The 18,671-nt window shown below is 42.6% G+C and overlaps 2 protein-coding genes across 2 annotated transcripts in view; both read right to left on the bottom strand.

Annotated features, from left to right (window-relative positions):
• The window catches only part of LOC306735532 (synaptosomal-associated protein 25-A-like), a 32,755-nt gene extending 26,711 nt beyond the window's left edge, over positions 1-6,044 (bottom strand). Inside the window, exon 1 of the mRNA XM_079217012.1 lies at positions 5,989-6,044. The gene's annotated coding sequence lies outside the window, so the exon portion shown is untranslated. The remainder of the gene's footprint in view (positions 1-5,988) is intronic.
• A 3,597-nt stretch (positions 6,045-9,641) lies between these two features.
• On the bottom strand, positions 9,642-14,680 carry lrrc28 (leucine rich repeat containing 28). The gene is made up of 10 exons (XM_079216938.1): positions 14,562-14,680; positions 13,858-14,100; positions 13,707-13,747; positions 13,363-13,400; positions 12,754-12,891; positions 11,691-11,897; positions 11,485-11,587; positions 11,174-11,331; positions 10,463-10,622; positions 9,642-10,322 (listed from the first exon to the last, which is right to left on the bottom strand). The coding sequence occupies exons 2-10, from the start codon at positions 14,023-14,025 to the stop codon at positions 10,253-10,255; spliced, it is 1,083 nt and encodes a 360-aa protein (XP_079073064.1). The 5' UTR covers positions 14,026-14,100; positions 14,562-14,680; the 3' UTR covers positions 9,642-10,252.
• Between the last annotated feature and the right edge of the window lie 3,991 nt (positions 14,681-18,671).

Genomic DNA, 18,671 nt, shown 5'->3' with positions numbered 1-18,671 from the left:
GAGGAAAAACGCCCTATTCTATTTCGGTGCTGTATTACAGTGAAATGTCACCAGAACGGACTCCTAGGATGTTAATATCCACCAAAACCTGCATAATCTCAGACCAAAGAGGTACAAGGTCACGACCTGACATGATGCCGATTTCTACCACCTGAAGCGGTGACGCAGGATCACGAGACCCAAATGACGAACGTCTCCCAGAATTCAGCCCCTTTTTTCGTGTTTGTTTTTTTGTTACTCAGCTGAGCAGATTGCATTTGTGACATTTCCTGGTTATATAATCCAAAAGGAGGCCGTACAGACAGAAAGTTACGAGACAGGCAGATAAACCAGAGAAATGGACGGACGCGTGCAGAGGTGGAGCGCTCCCTTCAGACAGGACACGTCTCAATATATCTTTGTTAAAAAAGCGGTTCTAGGAACGGCTTTGAACTGCCTCCGAAGGGACCGTGGCGGCGGATCGTCTGGCGGCTGGGGCCACGCTTAGGCGTCTCCTTCGAGCGCTGCGATCTGTCAACGTGTTCGGCGATAAATTAGGCCGAATGATGTGCGGGCGCACGGGAACATGGCGGTGTGGGACGTGCAGGAGATTCAAAGCAATCATCCTGTGGCCTGCAGGGATAATCACTGCAAAGCCCCACTGTCCCATTCACTGAGGATAAAACCCACTGGATTAATCTGCAGGCCTACAGGATACACACACACATACAGAGAGAGACCTCACAACACTTACATAACACATGGATGGACCACTCTCTCCTACTTTACCTCCCTCGTACACGCTTTCCCTTTTTCTGCACATTCACAGCCTCTCTCTCCACTTTTTGCTCCCACTAACAAAACCTACAGTACACGTGTAACACTAACACACACACACACACACACACACACACACACACACACACACACACACACTCTCTCCACCGCCCCCGCCTTCTCCTCTCTCATCCTGCATTCGAATGGACACCTGTCAACATGCTGCTCTTTACATGCTGTTCATTTGGACACTCACACATACCTAGTGCTGACAGGCGCATATAGCACACTATATATATATATATATATATTTGAATATAATCTAGGCATGTACATGTGACATGCATGTAAAAAAGAAACTTGCTCGCTGCAAGATGATATGCAGAAATACAAGATGGTTGTTTACATAACACCACAGTGACACACAAGCACATGAATGACTGTGACAGATCTTTTCATAAGACAAACTCTTTGTTCTTTTGGGAAAATTCTGAAATCCATCATCACTTTTTCCCCCCTCTTCCTCCTTCAGGGTAAGAGCCTTTGTGTTTATTACACAACATGTATATCCCTTTCCTTTTCCCCCCTTGTCCTCGAGCACCATTGCGTTTTTACTATGGCCATGTTGGGGATAAATAAAAGGGACCGTTCTGGTGGGGATTCATTTATTTTTCAAATCGTTTTTTCCTCCTGAAGACTGCTCTGCGTTGGAGAAAACTCAATAAATGAACTGTTAAAAAGACAAAGAGAGGGTTGCCATGTCATCACAATCAAAAAGCGGGGATCTGGATGGTTGTCGTCGATGGCGTATCGGGATCAGAACACAGTCTGTCTGTGAAGAGGACGATGGGTTGGTCAGCAAAACAAGCTGCATCCACATCCCACTGCGTGAGGGTTCGCTTCCCTTTGAATCTGAATAGAGCGCTCAAAGGCGCCCCGTGGAGTTTTTCCCTCTAAACCAACAAGAAACCCCAAAACGCATTGCGTCTATCCTTGAGCTTGAGAAACCATTCCTCCGTACACATTGAGAGAGAGAAGATAAAGTTCTGCACATCACAAAAAACTCAAGACTCAAGTCTTCGCTGTGAAGACACAAATCATACATTCTGTGTTTCAAGTCATTTCAAGTCAGATACCAAGCATTCCAAGTTACCTAAAGTCATGTGACTCTCCACACCTCTGTAGGGAGCACAGACAGTTTACCTCCAAGTACACACACTAGCTGAGGCCAAAACATCCGACGGGGCTACCTACCCTTTCCAGAAAAATATGTAATTGTAGCTGCAGATGACCAAAATTATTCTGATGAATGACGCACCATTAACAGGTTCCAAGAAAGCATGTCCAAGACAAATTGCTATCTACAAATCCCACATGGTTAGAGAAGCGTCAGTTGCCAAGAACGCGATCCCCTCGCTAATTTTCACCGCTGAAACCTAACAAGTGAGCAACATGCAGAGAGAGAGAGAGAGGATCGTGATCACAGCGCGTTCTTGGATGTCACCGTTTTCTTCTTCTACCATCTGGCGTTTTTGTAGCAGATCACTATTGAAATTCAACAAGCAGAGAGCAAAAAAGAAGGAGACTCTATGATAACGAGGAGAATTCATTAAACCGTGTGACTGAAAAGGGACAAGAGGGAGAGTGCAGAGCCGGCGGTGTGCGGATGCCTGTGTGGTTTATTTTCACACAGATGTAGCGGGGAGGCTGGTGGCAATTTCTCGCCATTCTTCTGTGGGCAGGGTGACGGATGGGAGGGGGGTGGGTGCTGAGGGTGGAGGGGGGTTGTGACAGCCGAGGTAGGAACCATCTTCTCAGCTGGAAACAGATTATGCGTGCGCCCCGAGTTAATGTGTAGGTGTGGAGAATCCATGCAAACACTTGTTTTAACAAATGTTCAAATCACAACTAACCAAGTTATCTGACCCTTTTCCAATACTTTAGGACAAACAAAACTGTTGTGTTTCTCGGATACAAGCGGCCGAAATGAGCTTCCTCCGCAGGGTGGCCGGGCTCAGCCTTAGAGATGGGGTAAGGAGCTCGGACATCAGGGGGGAGCTTGGAGTCGAGGCGCTGCTCCTTCGTGTGGAAAGGAGTCAGCTGAGGTGGTTCATCTCATCAGGATGCCTCCTGGACGCCTCCCAGGTTTTACGGGCACGTCGAACTGGGAGGAGACCCCGGGGGAAGACCAGGACACGCCGGAGGGATTATATCTCACAACTGGCCGGGGAACGCCTCGGGATCCTCCAGAATGAGCTGGAAAGTGTTGCGGGGGAGAGGGAAGCCTGGGCCGGCTGCCACCGCGACCCGAGCCCGGATAAGCGGCTGATAATGGATGTTGTCTTTCAAAGTGCCTGATAGAGTAGAATAACTGCAACCAGACCTAATAATTCAGTGCACATTGGACTCACTGAATCTTCCTTCACTAAAAAAAATAAAAAAATAACAGAATTTTTGCAATTTCTGTGACTAGGGCCCGCTTTGACTCAACTTTTACACACAACCAACAGCAGCATCTACACACAGAATATATTTCATATCGTGCATTTAAGTCAACTATATAATGCTGCCTCCCAAAAAACTCGGAGATCAGAGTTTTCCAAGTTTAAAGTTCCAACTTCCGACCTCCGGACGTGTGTAAATCAAACTCTCAGCAGTGCAGCCTCCACGGTCTTTCTGGTATTTTCAACGTGTGACTGCTAAATGTAACCAGCTACCTCATAACAAGGTGACATCTTTTGTTTACATCGGTTTACATGTAGAACGGGTTTTAATATATATGATTGCATGTATTGTTCTTAATAAATGCAAGCAAAATATAAGTTGCGTTGCCTTTTAGTTGAAGGTTTTCGGTGTTCGCTCCTGTTTCTTCGTGTGACGTCAAACAACTCCTTCTGCGTGAAGTCGGAGTTTACAAGTAGGAACTCAGACCTTGAGTGGCGTTCCGTTGCAGTTTTTTGAGCAGGAAGTCAAAACAAATTCTATTTCCGAGGTGTCTGGCATAAACATTGTATTTTTGCTTCACAAATGCCAAAAATAAATAACTCTTGCCACATGCCAACTGCACAACGATGTGCTCTGAGAAGTATAAGACTTTTATCTTTAGCCTTCGGCATTTTCATTTGGAGCACGCTTTAAAAAAAGATTCTGAACAACATAGATGCAAAGTGTTTACTGTTGATGCTCATATACTAGCAACAGTATCGCACGCAATTACTGAAGGTGGCATGAATATCATTACTGTGCTGCACTGTCAGCAAAATACAGCGTATGGTCCTCTGTTGTCCTGTTGATAGTGTTCGAGCTCTGATTTCTAAGTGATCTGATTGGTTACAAGTGTTTTCACAGGTGCTTTCTAGGTGCATGCGATTGCTAACTGAGTGAGGCATTTCAGAGGCAGTGTTCAGCGGGAGATTAGTTTTAAATGATGGCTTTAACGTAGATCACCGTGGGTATAGTTATTTGCAACAACAAAAAAGTGTGTTTTAGAATTTCCAACTTTGTGCAGGAGTCAATGTGCTGATGGTTCGGCATACCGGCTCAACAGAAAAGGCCACACGAGTTAGTACTTTCAATAATTAAAGTTATTATGATAAAGTACCAGATTTGTGTGGTCCAACTTCTTCACACAATCGTTTCTGTTGAACGGAGGCAAACATCCAAGAGATGTATGAGTAAAGAAATGCATAAAAGCTGCAGCGAGGCTTTATTTGGCTGAAGTACCAGCCTACGTTGAGTGCCTCCGGGTCACTTCCTGTCCTAATGGAAGTATCTATCTGTGTACTCCTGGAAAACAAATCACACCAGGCTGCCAAACAACAACAACAACACACGCGTCGACCTGCTTCAGGGTCGACCTGAGCTCTTTGTCCTCGCTGACATTACTGTAACACAGATACGATGACGGGAGCCGGGAGGGAGGACGGCCCAAACTGTTCTGTGTGACGCTCTTTATTCCTGGAATGGAGGTGTGGTTCTTTTTCTACAATAAAACGGCTGTTAATAAAACAAAATAATCAAGATAATAAACACATTTAGACACATTAAATAGAGTAACATCACCCCATAATGAGGGCAGACGCGAGACCCTTTATTTATTTTCGACAAAATGTTTTCTGAAAAGAGCCTTTATCGATCTCCTTAGGAGTCAGAGAGGAAACGATGACCCTGTATCCACCGCATGGAGACACAGGAACAGGGCTGGGGCCAAACTATTGGTGTGCCAGACAACAACAGTGTTTTGGCCTTCCTTCCACCACAAAGTACACCATGCTCTCCCAGAAGACACACAAACACACACACACACACACACACACACACACACACACACACACACACACACACACACACACACACACACACACACACACACAGCCTCTCCTCCATCACAACACCGCCACTGTAGCCATGCCAATTACTCCTTGGAGACCAATGCAAAAACAATGTCCATGTAAATTCTCCTTCCCCCCCGCCCCCCCCCACCCCCCCAAAAAATGTGACACCATATAGCGAAAAATCAATCCTCATGCTTTTCAAAAAGCTTGTAGGCAGTCGAGCCCCGTGTTTGGTCGCCTCGTGCTTTCGCGACCGGATCAAACTTCCACGCAGCAGCTTGTTTAATGGAAAATTAATGGAAATTAAAGACGTTTGACATATATTTCAACACCAGCAGCTCAGATGTGTTGCTGAGGTTTCCGTGAGTGCGTGTGCGTGTGTGCGTGTGCGCGTGTGTTTTCTTTCTGGCAGCTCGAGCTCGTTGGCTCCGGAGCTGTCCGCGGTGCTGAAACAAGCCTTCAGTCCGCAGAAAGACACCGTCCGCCCCGCCGCGACCTGTTAGAAACCCGGGGAAACGGCTTCCCAGAGGCCGCTCTATCCTTTATGTAATCCTGACCACAAACAACTCCGTAAATCCTGTAATATGTCTAAGGCGGAAGCTCGCCATCCAGACACAGAAAACGCCACAAAGTTGTCCGCTTTAAGCGCGTTAATCGGCCCCGGAGATCTACAGCAACACCGCGGGGTCAAACGGACTCTGCCTCCGTGAGGCGTTCACGTCTTAAAACGACGCGAAGACGCGAACCGACAGACGGCAACATAACTGTGATAATACAAAATGAAATTAAAAAAAATGCAACACACTAAAGCCACATATTTGTATGAATAATTCAAAGTTCACGCGGTGTTTACGTGGACTCGACTAAATAAAAGGAACTCCGAGCTATTTAAACCTACCTCGTTAAGTGTATTCTGCTTTTCTTCTTCTCCGTCTTCTTAATTTTCTGTATTTGTTTTCGACACAGGATGAAAATGTCCGTCCGTGCTGCCGCTCCACTCAACGGGACTGTCCCCGTGGAAACGCACCCTCCTCCTCCTCCCCGAGGGTGAAGCGTGACGCACTAAGAGATCACACACTTCCGGTGAACGTTTTACAAAATAAACATGTAAATTACCATTTTAAATAACTGGAGGTTAAGCCGACTCACTACATCCTCGGACATCCGATATTCTTGAGAAGCTAGCGAACACCTTTGAAAATCCCCCCACCCAAAAAAACGGACAAAACGAAAACGGTCAAGAAGGTTCTTCCTCATCACTGTGCCTCAATAAAAACAGTCCCCTCCCCCCAAAGCAACAACAGTTCCGTTTTGCTCAAGTGGTTTATTAATGATAATAATGTTAATAATAAGATTTGTTTTTTACTATACACGTTTGTATAAATATACCATCAGGAAATCAAACAGAAAGAAGGATGACGTGCTGAACTGAAGTGATGAATTATACATTTTATTCAGCCTTTTTTTGGACCTGAAACGTTGCACAATTGTTTCATAAATCCGTTTATTGAGTATCATCTCCTGTTCAAAGTGCTTTTCAATACACTTAAACAAGGACAAATAGCAATATAATTGGACAAAAATAACACAGTATAATAGTATGTGTGTGTATATATATATATATATATTTATATATATATATATATTGTTATTATCATAATTGTTATTTTTGCTGTTTTTTTACTCGACTTATTGTATCAAATGTCATTCTAATGTGTTTACTATTATAATTTAATTCCATTATTTGAAGTAGGTTTGAACCATCACATTTGTGTCTGTTGGATATTTTCGTGGCTTTTACTTTGGTGGTTGAATCACCTAACTTCCTGTCTAACTGTCTGAAATTGATGTCGCTCACAAAATGGCCGCGCCCTCTGATGTCACAGGGAGTGTATACAAGATTGTTTTACACGCATCTGTAGAATAAGGTAGTATTAGTTCATGAGTTGTTCATCTGAGACAGCCACAAACACTGATCCAACAAAATGACTAACTAAAAAAAAAAACAGACACAAAAAACAGACAAAATGACTAGTATTTTCAATAAAGTAGGCCAGTATTAATAATGTTTACTTGTAATATGTCTCAATTACTTAAAAAAAAGAGGTCCCTTCCATTGTTGCTATTATTTATTAAGTGTTTAAGCATGATTAGTACAGAATAAATTTAAAAAAGACAAAACTATTGATTCAAAATATATAATAAAATGCAAAAACATGAATCGATAGAAATAATAATAAGGCATACATCAAATCTGGAATTCTGCTTCTTTCATTGTGTGCAGAAAATAACCCGCTGGGACACTTCAAGTGGCGCAAGTTCTGCAGGTAGACCACCTGCGATACACTGATGGCTCCTTGAGCACGCACGCGCACACATACACACACACACACACGCACACGCACACACATACGCACACACACTCTTACTTAGTAGTTCTCATTTCCCGCACAGACACTGATGGCATACGTGCGGTTAGAACATGTCTTCTCTTTCTTTCTTTTTTAAATCAGCTCAACTAAAAAAAAGAATAATAAGTGCGTCATAAACACTGAACCACTAACAACACAAACAGAAAACAGGGGAGGTAACCGAGGTTTCTATTTTGAGCAGTAATGACCTCAGACCCTGTTACCTTGAACGCATCACCTGATCCCACATCGCACTTCACGCTCAGCCCCGCACCGCAGACCCCGCATGGCGGTATGAAGCACGCTGATATAGCCTCTGCTATTCATATTCATATTCGTGCTCACAGTGGAGATGCTCCTCACTGTGTTGACCCTCGCCTTGACATCATCAAATAAATCAGTCAGATGACACGTGAATACTCCCCAAAAATAAACAGTCAGCAAACCAAACCGAAAGAAGGATGACGTGCTCTCTCTTGAGTGAACTGAATGTGATGAATTATAGATTACATCTTTTTTTTTAAGCCTTTTTGGGGCCTGACTCGTTGCGCAATCGTTTCATAAATCAGTTTATTGAAAGCATCATCTTGCCCAGCTTTAATGACATTCTAGTCACATGGTCGACCACTCATGTGACCTTTACTTCTGCAGCGCGTGCCGTAGACGGGACTCCTAATAAAACAGCCTGCCCCCGGGAGGTCAAAGGTCAGAGACGCATCCAGTCCGCCGCGCACGGACACATCGTGATCACCGGAGGATCTGGAGATGGATCGACCCGCGTGCGCCACGTGTGGCTCCGATCATTCGCATCCCCATCGAAGAAACCATGACAGCCCTCACCCTCCCACGGTAATGACCCAGCGGCGCAAAGAGTCTCGCGCACTGCATTGCCATCGATCGATGGGATCGATGCGTTCACGGCACATCCATTCAGGAGCGCTCGCGCTCTCTTAGCAGATCTTCATTATTTAGTTTGTTTTGCCCCAGAGAACAAACAGGGCACTAATCTAAAACACAAATAGACGCCGCGCCTGAAAGGATCGCTCCGTGTCCGTGACGTGACGTTTCACAGTCCGTGTTATATCCGCACACTCCAGTCAGCTAGCGTCAAAAAGAGAACAGACCATCTGTGCTACCTGGAGGCTTCACCACACGCACTGATCCCCAGCCAGCTTTGGGGGGAGAAAAACACATTTGAAATAAGATTGTGTTGAATAAAACGATTTATCCACATCTGTACACCACGTGGGACATTGCGAGTGGGCAGAGAAGATACTAACGAGCGAAATGAATGGACCAACTGTTAAAAATACTAAACACGCAGCTAAATTCCTCGATATGGTGAATAATATATAGACTAGACTAAAAGCAGACTAATATAGCATCTTCCGAGCCTCACGTTGGGTGCAGCTCTTGTATTTATTATGTAGGCTATCATCATCATGATGTGTGTGTGTGTGTGTGTGTCTCTTGTGTTTCCCCATGAACACGCAGCATGTGAATGTGTGTCGCGTCATGAGCGCAGTCAGCAGAGACGCGATAGTCCCAGAGGGAGGAGCAGCAGAGAGGATCGTCTAAAACACGCCATCGATCCAATGCTGCCACAGATCCTCTATTATCACTGACACGCAGATATTTCAGCCTTTAAATAAATACATAAATGAGGCTGTTGAGACACAAACCAACAGAGGAGGGTTGTTTCTGCGTGCGGAGGACTGAGCTGACCCCCTGACACCAACGACCACGCTACAGGAGAGAGGCGTTCAGGGACGCTAAGAACTCCACAGTTAATTATTAAGCATCGTTTTAACATGCAAAATGTCCCCAACTGTCACATTAACACGTTTTCATGCATTCCGCTCCGACAACCTGTCTTTGGTGTCAAAACATTACATTCAATTACAATTTAAATAAAGATACAAATACAAAATAAAGTTGTAGTTGAAATCAGGCAACGTTTACGTACGCGCAACACAATCCAAAACAAATAATGAATTAGAATTGTACAACACAGTGATGGACGGTAACACACGAGACCCGCAGTGACCTCTGATGAGCACAAGCCTCGTTTCCGACAGAAATCTCTGACCTCAAACTGAACGGGCCTGCAGACAACCTGAAACCTGCTCCACTGTTTTGGGTTCATGCCACATTTATTTAGATTTTTTTTTTATTCCACATTTAGGTTTATGTAAAGATAAAAACATTATTATTCATTTAAGCATGTTAACATAGCAAATCTTTTTCCAAAAGTCACATGAAAAAAAAGGATACCTGTCCAATATTCTTAACGAATATGTGAGACGAATCCTTGGCTTGTTTTACTGACTTTTATAAATAAACAAATATTTCCCCTGTGCCTGCTGCTGGAAATGATGCACGTGAAATATATGCCTGGAATATGACTCACAAGCAACGGGTCGCCTGCTGCAATAAACATCCGTGGGAAAAATGGCGGATTTCATCAAAACCAAACCGTGCCTGTTCTTACAAAGTGCCATTTTGTTAGTAGTGACTTTACGTCTATTACTGTGAGCTTACTGTCCACACACAGTGGTTATTATTATACCACCCAGAACACACAGACGATTGCTTCCCTCCCAGTCGGTTTGGATTCAGGAACATCACGTATGTTTGAGTCTTGGCCTTGAAACGTTGTGCGATCCCGACTCGCACAGCTGCCACCTTTCTGGAAAACAACCGCTCTGCAGCTCCGGAGCGACTGTGTGCGACGGGATAGAGGAAACGACGTCATCCCTGGAGGTCAAAGGTCCGGAGGCAGCGACTGGAGCAGCAATACGCCACAAAACTCACCGTAGTCCTTCAAAAGGAAAGAAGAGAGGGGGAACATTTTTAAAAATCTGTGAGAAAGATGAGCCGACGACAATTCATAGTGAAAACGAGAGGGACGTTTCTGCATTGGGCCGTCCTGCTGATGGAGCAGGGCGGTGCTGTTCTGACCTGCGGTGCACGCCTGCCAGGGCCGTGTCACGGAGGGGGAAGAGTTTGGGGTAGATGATGGTGAACATGGTCTGACTGCAGCGGTGGCAGTGTCCCAGGGGGAACTGCAGCAGGTCCAGCAGGCTCCTGGGGAGGTTGATGGGAGGCAGCAAGTTCAGGTCTAAAAAATAAAAATGTAATTAAAATACACAGAAGGCGTTCAGAACAAAGTCATTTTATGGAACTTGATGGAGTGAAATCTCAAGTGATAGTTTTCATTTTGCTTGTTTGGTGCATGTATTGTTGTTTAATGCTTATTTTTTTCCCTATTTTGAGCTTTATGTTCACACAGTTCCAAGCTTTGAAGTTGGATTGAAGTCACATTTTCCCTACACGATTATTGTGGCTCGAAATTATACACAATAACCATGTTATCACCACATCTATGAACGACTTGGGGAAAAGTGCTGTCAGGAAAATTAATTTTTTACTTTTACTGTTCGTTGTCTCTTTTTTTTAGCAAAACAAAGAGAGGTGGAGAGGGAGTGTGACCATAACTGTAAGAAAAGGGTCCAAAACAAGAACAATCACTCTTATGAAGAGTGAAAATGCAACCAGATGAACTGATGAACCAAAACCAACTAAGTGTAGGTTGAAGTAGATGTCAGGGAGTCACAGCTGGCCACATACATACATACATACATACATACATGTATGCTTAGCGCTCCTCACCTGTCGGCCGCTGCCGGTAGATGCGATGCAGGGCTCTCATGGCGATCTCCTCCAGGGGAACCACGCTGTCCGCCTCTGAGCCGACCACCTTCACTTCAGCCGGAAGCCCGACCAGAGCCTCGCTGAGCGCCTCCCTCTGGCCGCCCTCCAACCCGCACCTGCACGGGAGCGACGCTGGTTTTACTGTAATCTCAAATGGAACATTGTGTAGCTGCATTTCTTCTACTGTGTTTCCACCAGTTGTTGTTTTCATGTACAATTGTATTCCCCAACATATAGCTGAAGTAACTCAGACTGATAAGCTGTGTTACCCGCTGCAGCCGATGACCTTGTTATACAGGAAGGAGGGAAGGCCCTTCAGGTCCACGTTGTTGTCCACGAACACAAACTGCAGCTCTCGTGATCGACCCAGATCTGACACACACACACACACACAGTTATTAACATTGCCTCGCTCACAGCATCTACATCACTATGACAACTCACAGACAAGGGCGTGTGGGGGGGCATTACTGACCGAGCGGCAGAAAGGTCAGCCGGTTGGCGGCCATGGAGAGCTGGTTGAGGCGGTGCAGCCAGCAGAGCTGCCGGGGGACGTGGCCCAGCAGGTTGTGGTCGGCCGTCAGATTCTGCAGCGACGCGCAGCGGTGCAGCCGGTCGGGGAACGACATCAGCTGGTTCATCGACACGTCCAGCGTCTCCAGGTCCTGCAGATCCCCAATCTCTGAAGGTGTGACATGATGAACAGATCTAACAAATTAGATCTTTATCATTTAAAAAAAGAAAAAAAATCAACAACATATCGCAGAATAATGTAACAAAGTAACATTTCATTATTTTAGACTTTACAGATTTGGTTGACTAAATCTATTGTTTTTTTGTTTTGTATTACGTCATCTAACCTTTCCAAATGTGGAACCACTGGATGTTTCTTCTCGAACTGTGTTTTCCAATATTACATTTCTCTTTCCTGCTATATTTTTCCCTGACCTTTTGCAGAGGATTCAGTAAATCAAATAGAACATAAGTTTGACAGGCTGTTGGTGTGATTGTACCGGAGACCTTTTATTTGCAGACTGAGCTTCAAATGCAATGAAACTTGACAAAAAAAGAAATAATGAGAATTCAAAAGATTTTCAGCTGATGGTAAACAAATCTCTGACTGAGTGAGTGTTCAGTTACCAGGACGGACAGACGGAAATGTCACCAATGTTCCTGAAGGACTTACTAAATGTACCGAGGTTGAAAACTCACAATCATAACATACCATTAAAACATCAAGTTGAACAATAATGATTTTTTAAATCAAATTAAAACAATTCTCATCTAGACACACGTTTGCATTAAAGGCACTGTGTCCATATTCTCAGTGTGCTCTGTTGCCCTCTGCTGGCAGATTGAATACTTACAACTCGTGAACCCCACAGTGCGACGCGTGAAAAAAAGTACATGTAAAATACATCGATGTAGATCTTTGTCCTGACCCAACCAAATTTTCTGACGGTCTTTTTTTAATAATTGAAAGAGTAAATCAGACAAAGAAGCTCAAAGAAGGCCATGAGGAATACGTGTGTGTTCACCTGGAGGAAGGCATTTCAGTTGATTATTGGACAGTCTCAGGTGCCGTAGAGACCTCAGCCGGCCAACCTCTGGACAGAGGAACTGGAGGGCGTTATTGCTCAGGTCCAATGACTGCAGTCTGGTCAGGTTTCCAATAGCTGGGGACCAAAACCACAGTTGCCCTCATTATGGAGAAAAGACTAACTAAACCAGCAAAGATCAATAAAGGCGTTGCAGTCAAAAACAACCAGAAGGCTGACTTTGTCTCTGGATTTCTCTCATTGAAATTCTTCTGCATTGGGTTGTATTGAAGGTCTTACTAATGTATATCACCATTATATATCATGTTATGTCATATCAGTATCAATAAATGTATGTGTTTTAAATGATGTAAACATCTCATCTTTAATGTGGGTTTGCTGGTGTAGTTTCATACAATCATTTTCATAAACGTTGAACATTGCAGCAGTCCCTTATTTAATATTGTTGAACATTCATGCAATGAGTGTTTGTCCTCCTCCTTTTTATCAAAGCCATAAATGTTAAACTATGTTTTGTGTGAAAGCTAAGTGACAAAGGACTCGGTGTAGACGCTGGGCAAAAAAATAATGTCATAACAAAGGACTTACCTTCAGGAATAATGACTATGTTGTTGGAGTGCAAATACCTTAAATGAAAAAGAAAGAATGATACAAAATTACAATTGGAATAGACCAAACTATTTGATAAATCTTTCATTTTCATGTCAATGAAGTTTACAGTGTCAACTTTTGGCCACACATCTAAGTGTAATAATCCAATTTAGGAAAGCATAAGATTACAATACATGTTCTCAGGTCCCCAGACACCTGTCCTATTATAGCAGCAGCATTATGTCATGGGACGTGTAGTTTCAGGCCACTCTTTTCTGGCAAATAACAAGTGTTGTGGTTATTTGTCCAAAAAGAAAAACACAGCATCGCCGAATACTCACAGTTCAATCAGATTTGGGAGCTTCTGAGCAAGATTGTCAGGCTGATGAGGGAGAGAGAAAAATAATAATCAGAAAACGTCTGAACGAATGCAGCTTCTAAACATTTGTCTTGGAGGCATGCAAAACCAGCACATGCACATCACAGCAGTACCAGCGTCGTGAGCGAGTTCCTCTTCATGTACAGTCGCTCCAGAAACTGCAGGCCTTCATCCTTCAGCAGCTCGACGGGGAATTTGTTCAGGTTCTTATAGTTCAGGAACAGGTTTTTGTGGCGCTCCTGCTTGGCCACGAAAATAGCTTCATGGAGTTCAGTTGCCATTTTCTAATGAAACCTCTCCTCCTCCAGATGGAGGAGACTTGGCAGTGCCTCCTTTCTCTATGGCATCACTGTCTCCTGAATGGAAAGCAGATGAACAGAGGCATCACGAGACAGACAGCAGAGTGTGGGGATTTGACAATATAATAATACAGCATGCAACAGGAGTATTAAACCCACACGTGAGCTGTGTGCACCGTGTGTAGATCCGGTGCACGGGCACACATACATACAGCGGAGGGATATCAGTGATAGCAGAGCCAGAAATGAACCCGTGTTTCGGATGCTGTGTGTATTCTGACAAGCTGTGTCTCCTAAACAGGCCACACACACATTACTCAGGTGTTTATTTGTTTTGTTCACCACAAGCTGCCAAAAAGAGCCAATTCAAGCTGTATCTGGCGTTGTGTTGACGCAGGCTAGCCTTCAATGAGCCCTTCGGTGTTTATATCCGTCACACCATTAGCATGCTAGCTACGTAGCTGCTAAAAGCACATAGCTGTCGATAACAATGCGCCGCACAAAGAGCCGTTATTTACCTTAATTGTGCGGGACCATTTTATCCTACTTTATTTGATTCCATATATGCACATGACACCGGCTTAATGTTGAATGTACGTTTGAAAGCTAAAGAAAAGGGCTGTCGGACAGATCCAGTCCGTCGGAACGTAAACAACGCGTGACGTCAAAGGTCACGCTCTTCTTCTTCTTCTGAATTTACTGCAGACAGTCTCGCTGCTGCTGCCTGCGGTTTCATCGTTGAACTGCATCGTCAATGACACATCCCTCACGAAGTGGTGTAAAGTGCATTTACTGTGTAGTGAAGTGCAACCTTTTGTGGTACTTGAACTTTACTCCAACTATTACATTTCAGAGGGAAATCATGAGATGTCCCCACTACATTTACTTAGCTATACTTGAATGAATGAATATATACTTTATTAATCCCCAAGGGGGAATTTGTTGTCAGAGTAGCAGCAATTTACAGACTAAAATTAACATATATATATATATATATATATATATATATATATATATATATATATATATATATATATATACATATATATATATATATATAAATATATATATATACATATATATATATATATAAATATATATATATACATATATATATATATATATATATATATATACATATATATATATATATATATATATATATATATATATATATATATATATATACATATATATATATATATATATATATACACATATATACATATATATATATATATATATATATATATACATATATATATATATATATATACACATATATACATATATATATATATATATATATATATACATATATATATATATACATACATATATATATACATACATATATATATACATACACATACAAAAGTAAAATAAAAATAGCTGGGATGAAAGATATGTACAGCGCAGAGAGTATTATTTAGGAAATACATGAATAAAATGAAACTTAAACAATAGAGAAGTGCAAAAATGCAAAGTTTGTATGTGTAGTATATGTGAAGTGATACTTACAGGTTCATTTGGTGACTGAGATTAAGATCTAAATCAATGATGTGGTCCTGTTATATATAATGAGACATTTTGTTAAAGATCAAAACGTCTAACAGTAAATAAAGCAGTTAAAATGACCTCAAACAATAAAATGCTGCTTACATATCAATGCATCAGTAATCTCTAATAACTTGAACAACATAACACACTAAATTAGAGCATAAGAGTACTTTTTCTTTTGATGCTCTAAAGATATTTCCTAAGAATACTTAATTGACTGCGCTACACTTTGTAAACACAGTTATTGATTTCTTGTTCTGCAGAGCAGTAACTCGTAACTGCACATTGTGTAAAGGGCATTTATGTTTTTGGACTCCAGAGATGTCCCACCGTATCTCTTCAGTAGCCAGGACCAGTTCTTACACCCCCAACTAAAAGGGCCTCAAACAGCTAGATTTGTTTTGTTTAAATATGACAAATATTTAATTATGTTACCATTCTAACTCATTATACACCGATATATAATCTTAAAAAGGCCACAAAAGCACTTAAACACTGAGCTCCTGAGCCTACTTCTCACTGTGTACCTGGACCTCAGAGGAAAACATTAAAGTTCTACAATGCTGGTTTTGTTGCAGTTCAGACTAAACTCACAATATAAACCAGGTTAAACATGATGACTTATTATTATTAATGAACTATCCAGCATCAGAGAGCTAATCGCTCCTGGACCCAGAGACAGCGAGTGTGACCACTAGTGATGTGTCCTTTCGTATCGAGGCTTCGATGCGCGTGTCGAGTAATCCAGGTAGATTTTGGTGAAGCCAAAGATTTTCGAGGCTTGTGTCGATGACATATGTGGTGACGTCCGAAGCCTCGCGAGCCGGCCGTACCACGTGACTGATTCAGAAAATGGTTCATGGGTTTGCCGTGCGATTTGAAATATAAGAGGCAGCGAAACCCAATGGATTCCCCCTTCCTCTCTGTACCAGCTTCATGTGTGCCTGTGAAAGGGTATTTTATAAAGCAGGCGAAATAGTCTCAAAAAGCCCAGCACTGTGGAAAAGTTCTTATTTTTACTTAAAAAATTGGACACATCAACATGGACTATTGGAGCTGAGGCTCGAAACACCGATCCTCTGACTGAAAGTACAGCAGAGAGTCTGTGGCAGGCGTCAGTCAAGTGCCAGGACAGCAAGCGAACGTCACTCGTTTGGCACCCCTGGCATGTTATTTTACATGTATTTTGCTGTCTCTCATTGACACGTTATGAAATTGTACATATGCAATTGTTGAATATTTTTTTAAGAAGCTGCCAAGCCACATTTCCTGGGAACACCCATTGTTGTTATACAGGTCAGCTGCTGTAAATCAGTTTCATGATTTTAGTTGTGTCAACTTTGCTGTACTTTTGTTTATCATTCATTCTATTTATGTATGATTTTGAAACTAAATATACTCAAAACTATTTATCAAAACGTTTTTAAAATACAAGTCGAATGATATCTCCGCTGGTCCTCTCCTTATATGTGGTTAGGTGTCGGTAGTTGTCACAGGAGTGCCACCAGTAGTCAGAGACTTGCCACCAGTAGTCAGAGAGGTGCCACCACTAGGGGGCAGTAGTCCTGACACCTGCCACTGTGGTGCCAGTGCCACAAGGAGGAGCTCGGCCTTGCTGCCTGGAGCTTGATGTTAACCCGACAATACAACACACACTTCCTAACAAAGACCAGCAGTGAAACAGTTTGCATACATTTTTATTCATCTTAAATCTTGTGTAGAAAAAAAAAAAAGAATCAGACAGACAGTCTCCTTTCCTTCAGCCAATCATTTCCTCCCTAGTACTCAGAATATATTGATGACAGGAAGAAAACAAATCTTATAACAGCATGTACAAAAGAAATCCAAAAATGAAACTTCAATCTAAAACAGATCATTTCAATAGAAAAACACAGGAGCTGGAAGGCTATGAATAACTTACGCAACATCTCGGTAACAAATTGGCCATCAACCTTAACCAAACAAGCAAAAAGGGCTGAAAGGAGGGCAAATGTATTTGACTACATGTCCACCCTGTGGTGCTCCAGTGGTGAAAAAAAAAATCAAACCCAAAAAAAATGAAAATCACTGAAATACCCATCATCCTGATCCTGATCTCACATCAGTACCAACATGGCACCGACCGACCGGGACCCAGAATCACTGCCAGGCGGACGCCGTTGTTTTCAAAAGGAGGGAGAAGGATGCTGCTTTTACTGGGATAATGGTCTCCATGGCAACAGGAACCCATGCCAGAAGTCCCGGAAAAAAATTGCATCAGAAACAAGAAGAGGAAGCAACGTCTCCAACTCCACTCGTTACCGAGGAGAAAATACTGTTGTGTTGAAAGATAACCAGACACACCGATCACAACTGAACTCTATCGAATAAATCCCAAAAGAGCGGAAATGAAATAGTCACTGAAAACGTCGTGGAAGATTTTCTTTCTCCGATGCGTCAGAAAAGAGACGTAGTCGAAGGTGATGGTCAAAGGAGACTCGCATGTGGATTTTAAAGAGAGCCTTTCCGTTCCCAGCTGACGCCCTCAGCTGGTCCCAGTTTGTGCCTCTGGTACATTAACAGTAATGAAGTCAAAGTCACGGAGCTCAGCGCTCTACTTTTTTTTTGATTGAAAACGCTTCAACTAAACTGAGTCCAGCAAAGCTTAACCCTGTGACTCCGGGGGGAAGAAATAACTTTTTCCTGATCCAATAAACAGTTGTACGATCAGTTATATTCATTATGTTAATTGTATAATATTTTATTTATTTTTTAAAGATGCGATGGACGGAATGTTTATATATATGTCTACAAGAGTCTTTGTGAACAGCATCACGTGTTATTAAAGGACCAAGCGGTCACGCTGCATTCCTCCTTAGAAGAAATAAATCAAAATAAATAAAATGCGTGAGGCACAAACTGGGGCTGAGCAGTGTGACCATGCTGCCGGCGTTACGTCACTACGGACCCCAGAGATGAGAGGGTCTGCTTCTCTGGACATGTAAATAGATTGGAGGAAAATAAAGAAAAGTGAGGTAGATGGATGGTTGAAGGAATAAACAAAACCTTCCCCCCCGAAAAGCCCCAAA

The sequence above is a fragment of the Taurulus bubalis genome, assembly GCF_910589615.1.
Source record: "Taurulus bubalis genome assembly, chromosome: 4".
Classification (NCBI taxonomy): Eukaryota; Metazoa; Chordata; class Actinopteri; order Perciformes; family Cottidae; genus Taurulus; species Taurulus bubalis.
This window is presented reverse-complemented; position numbering and strand designations above follow the sequence as displayed.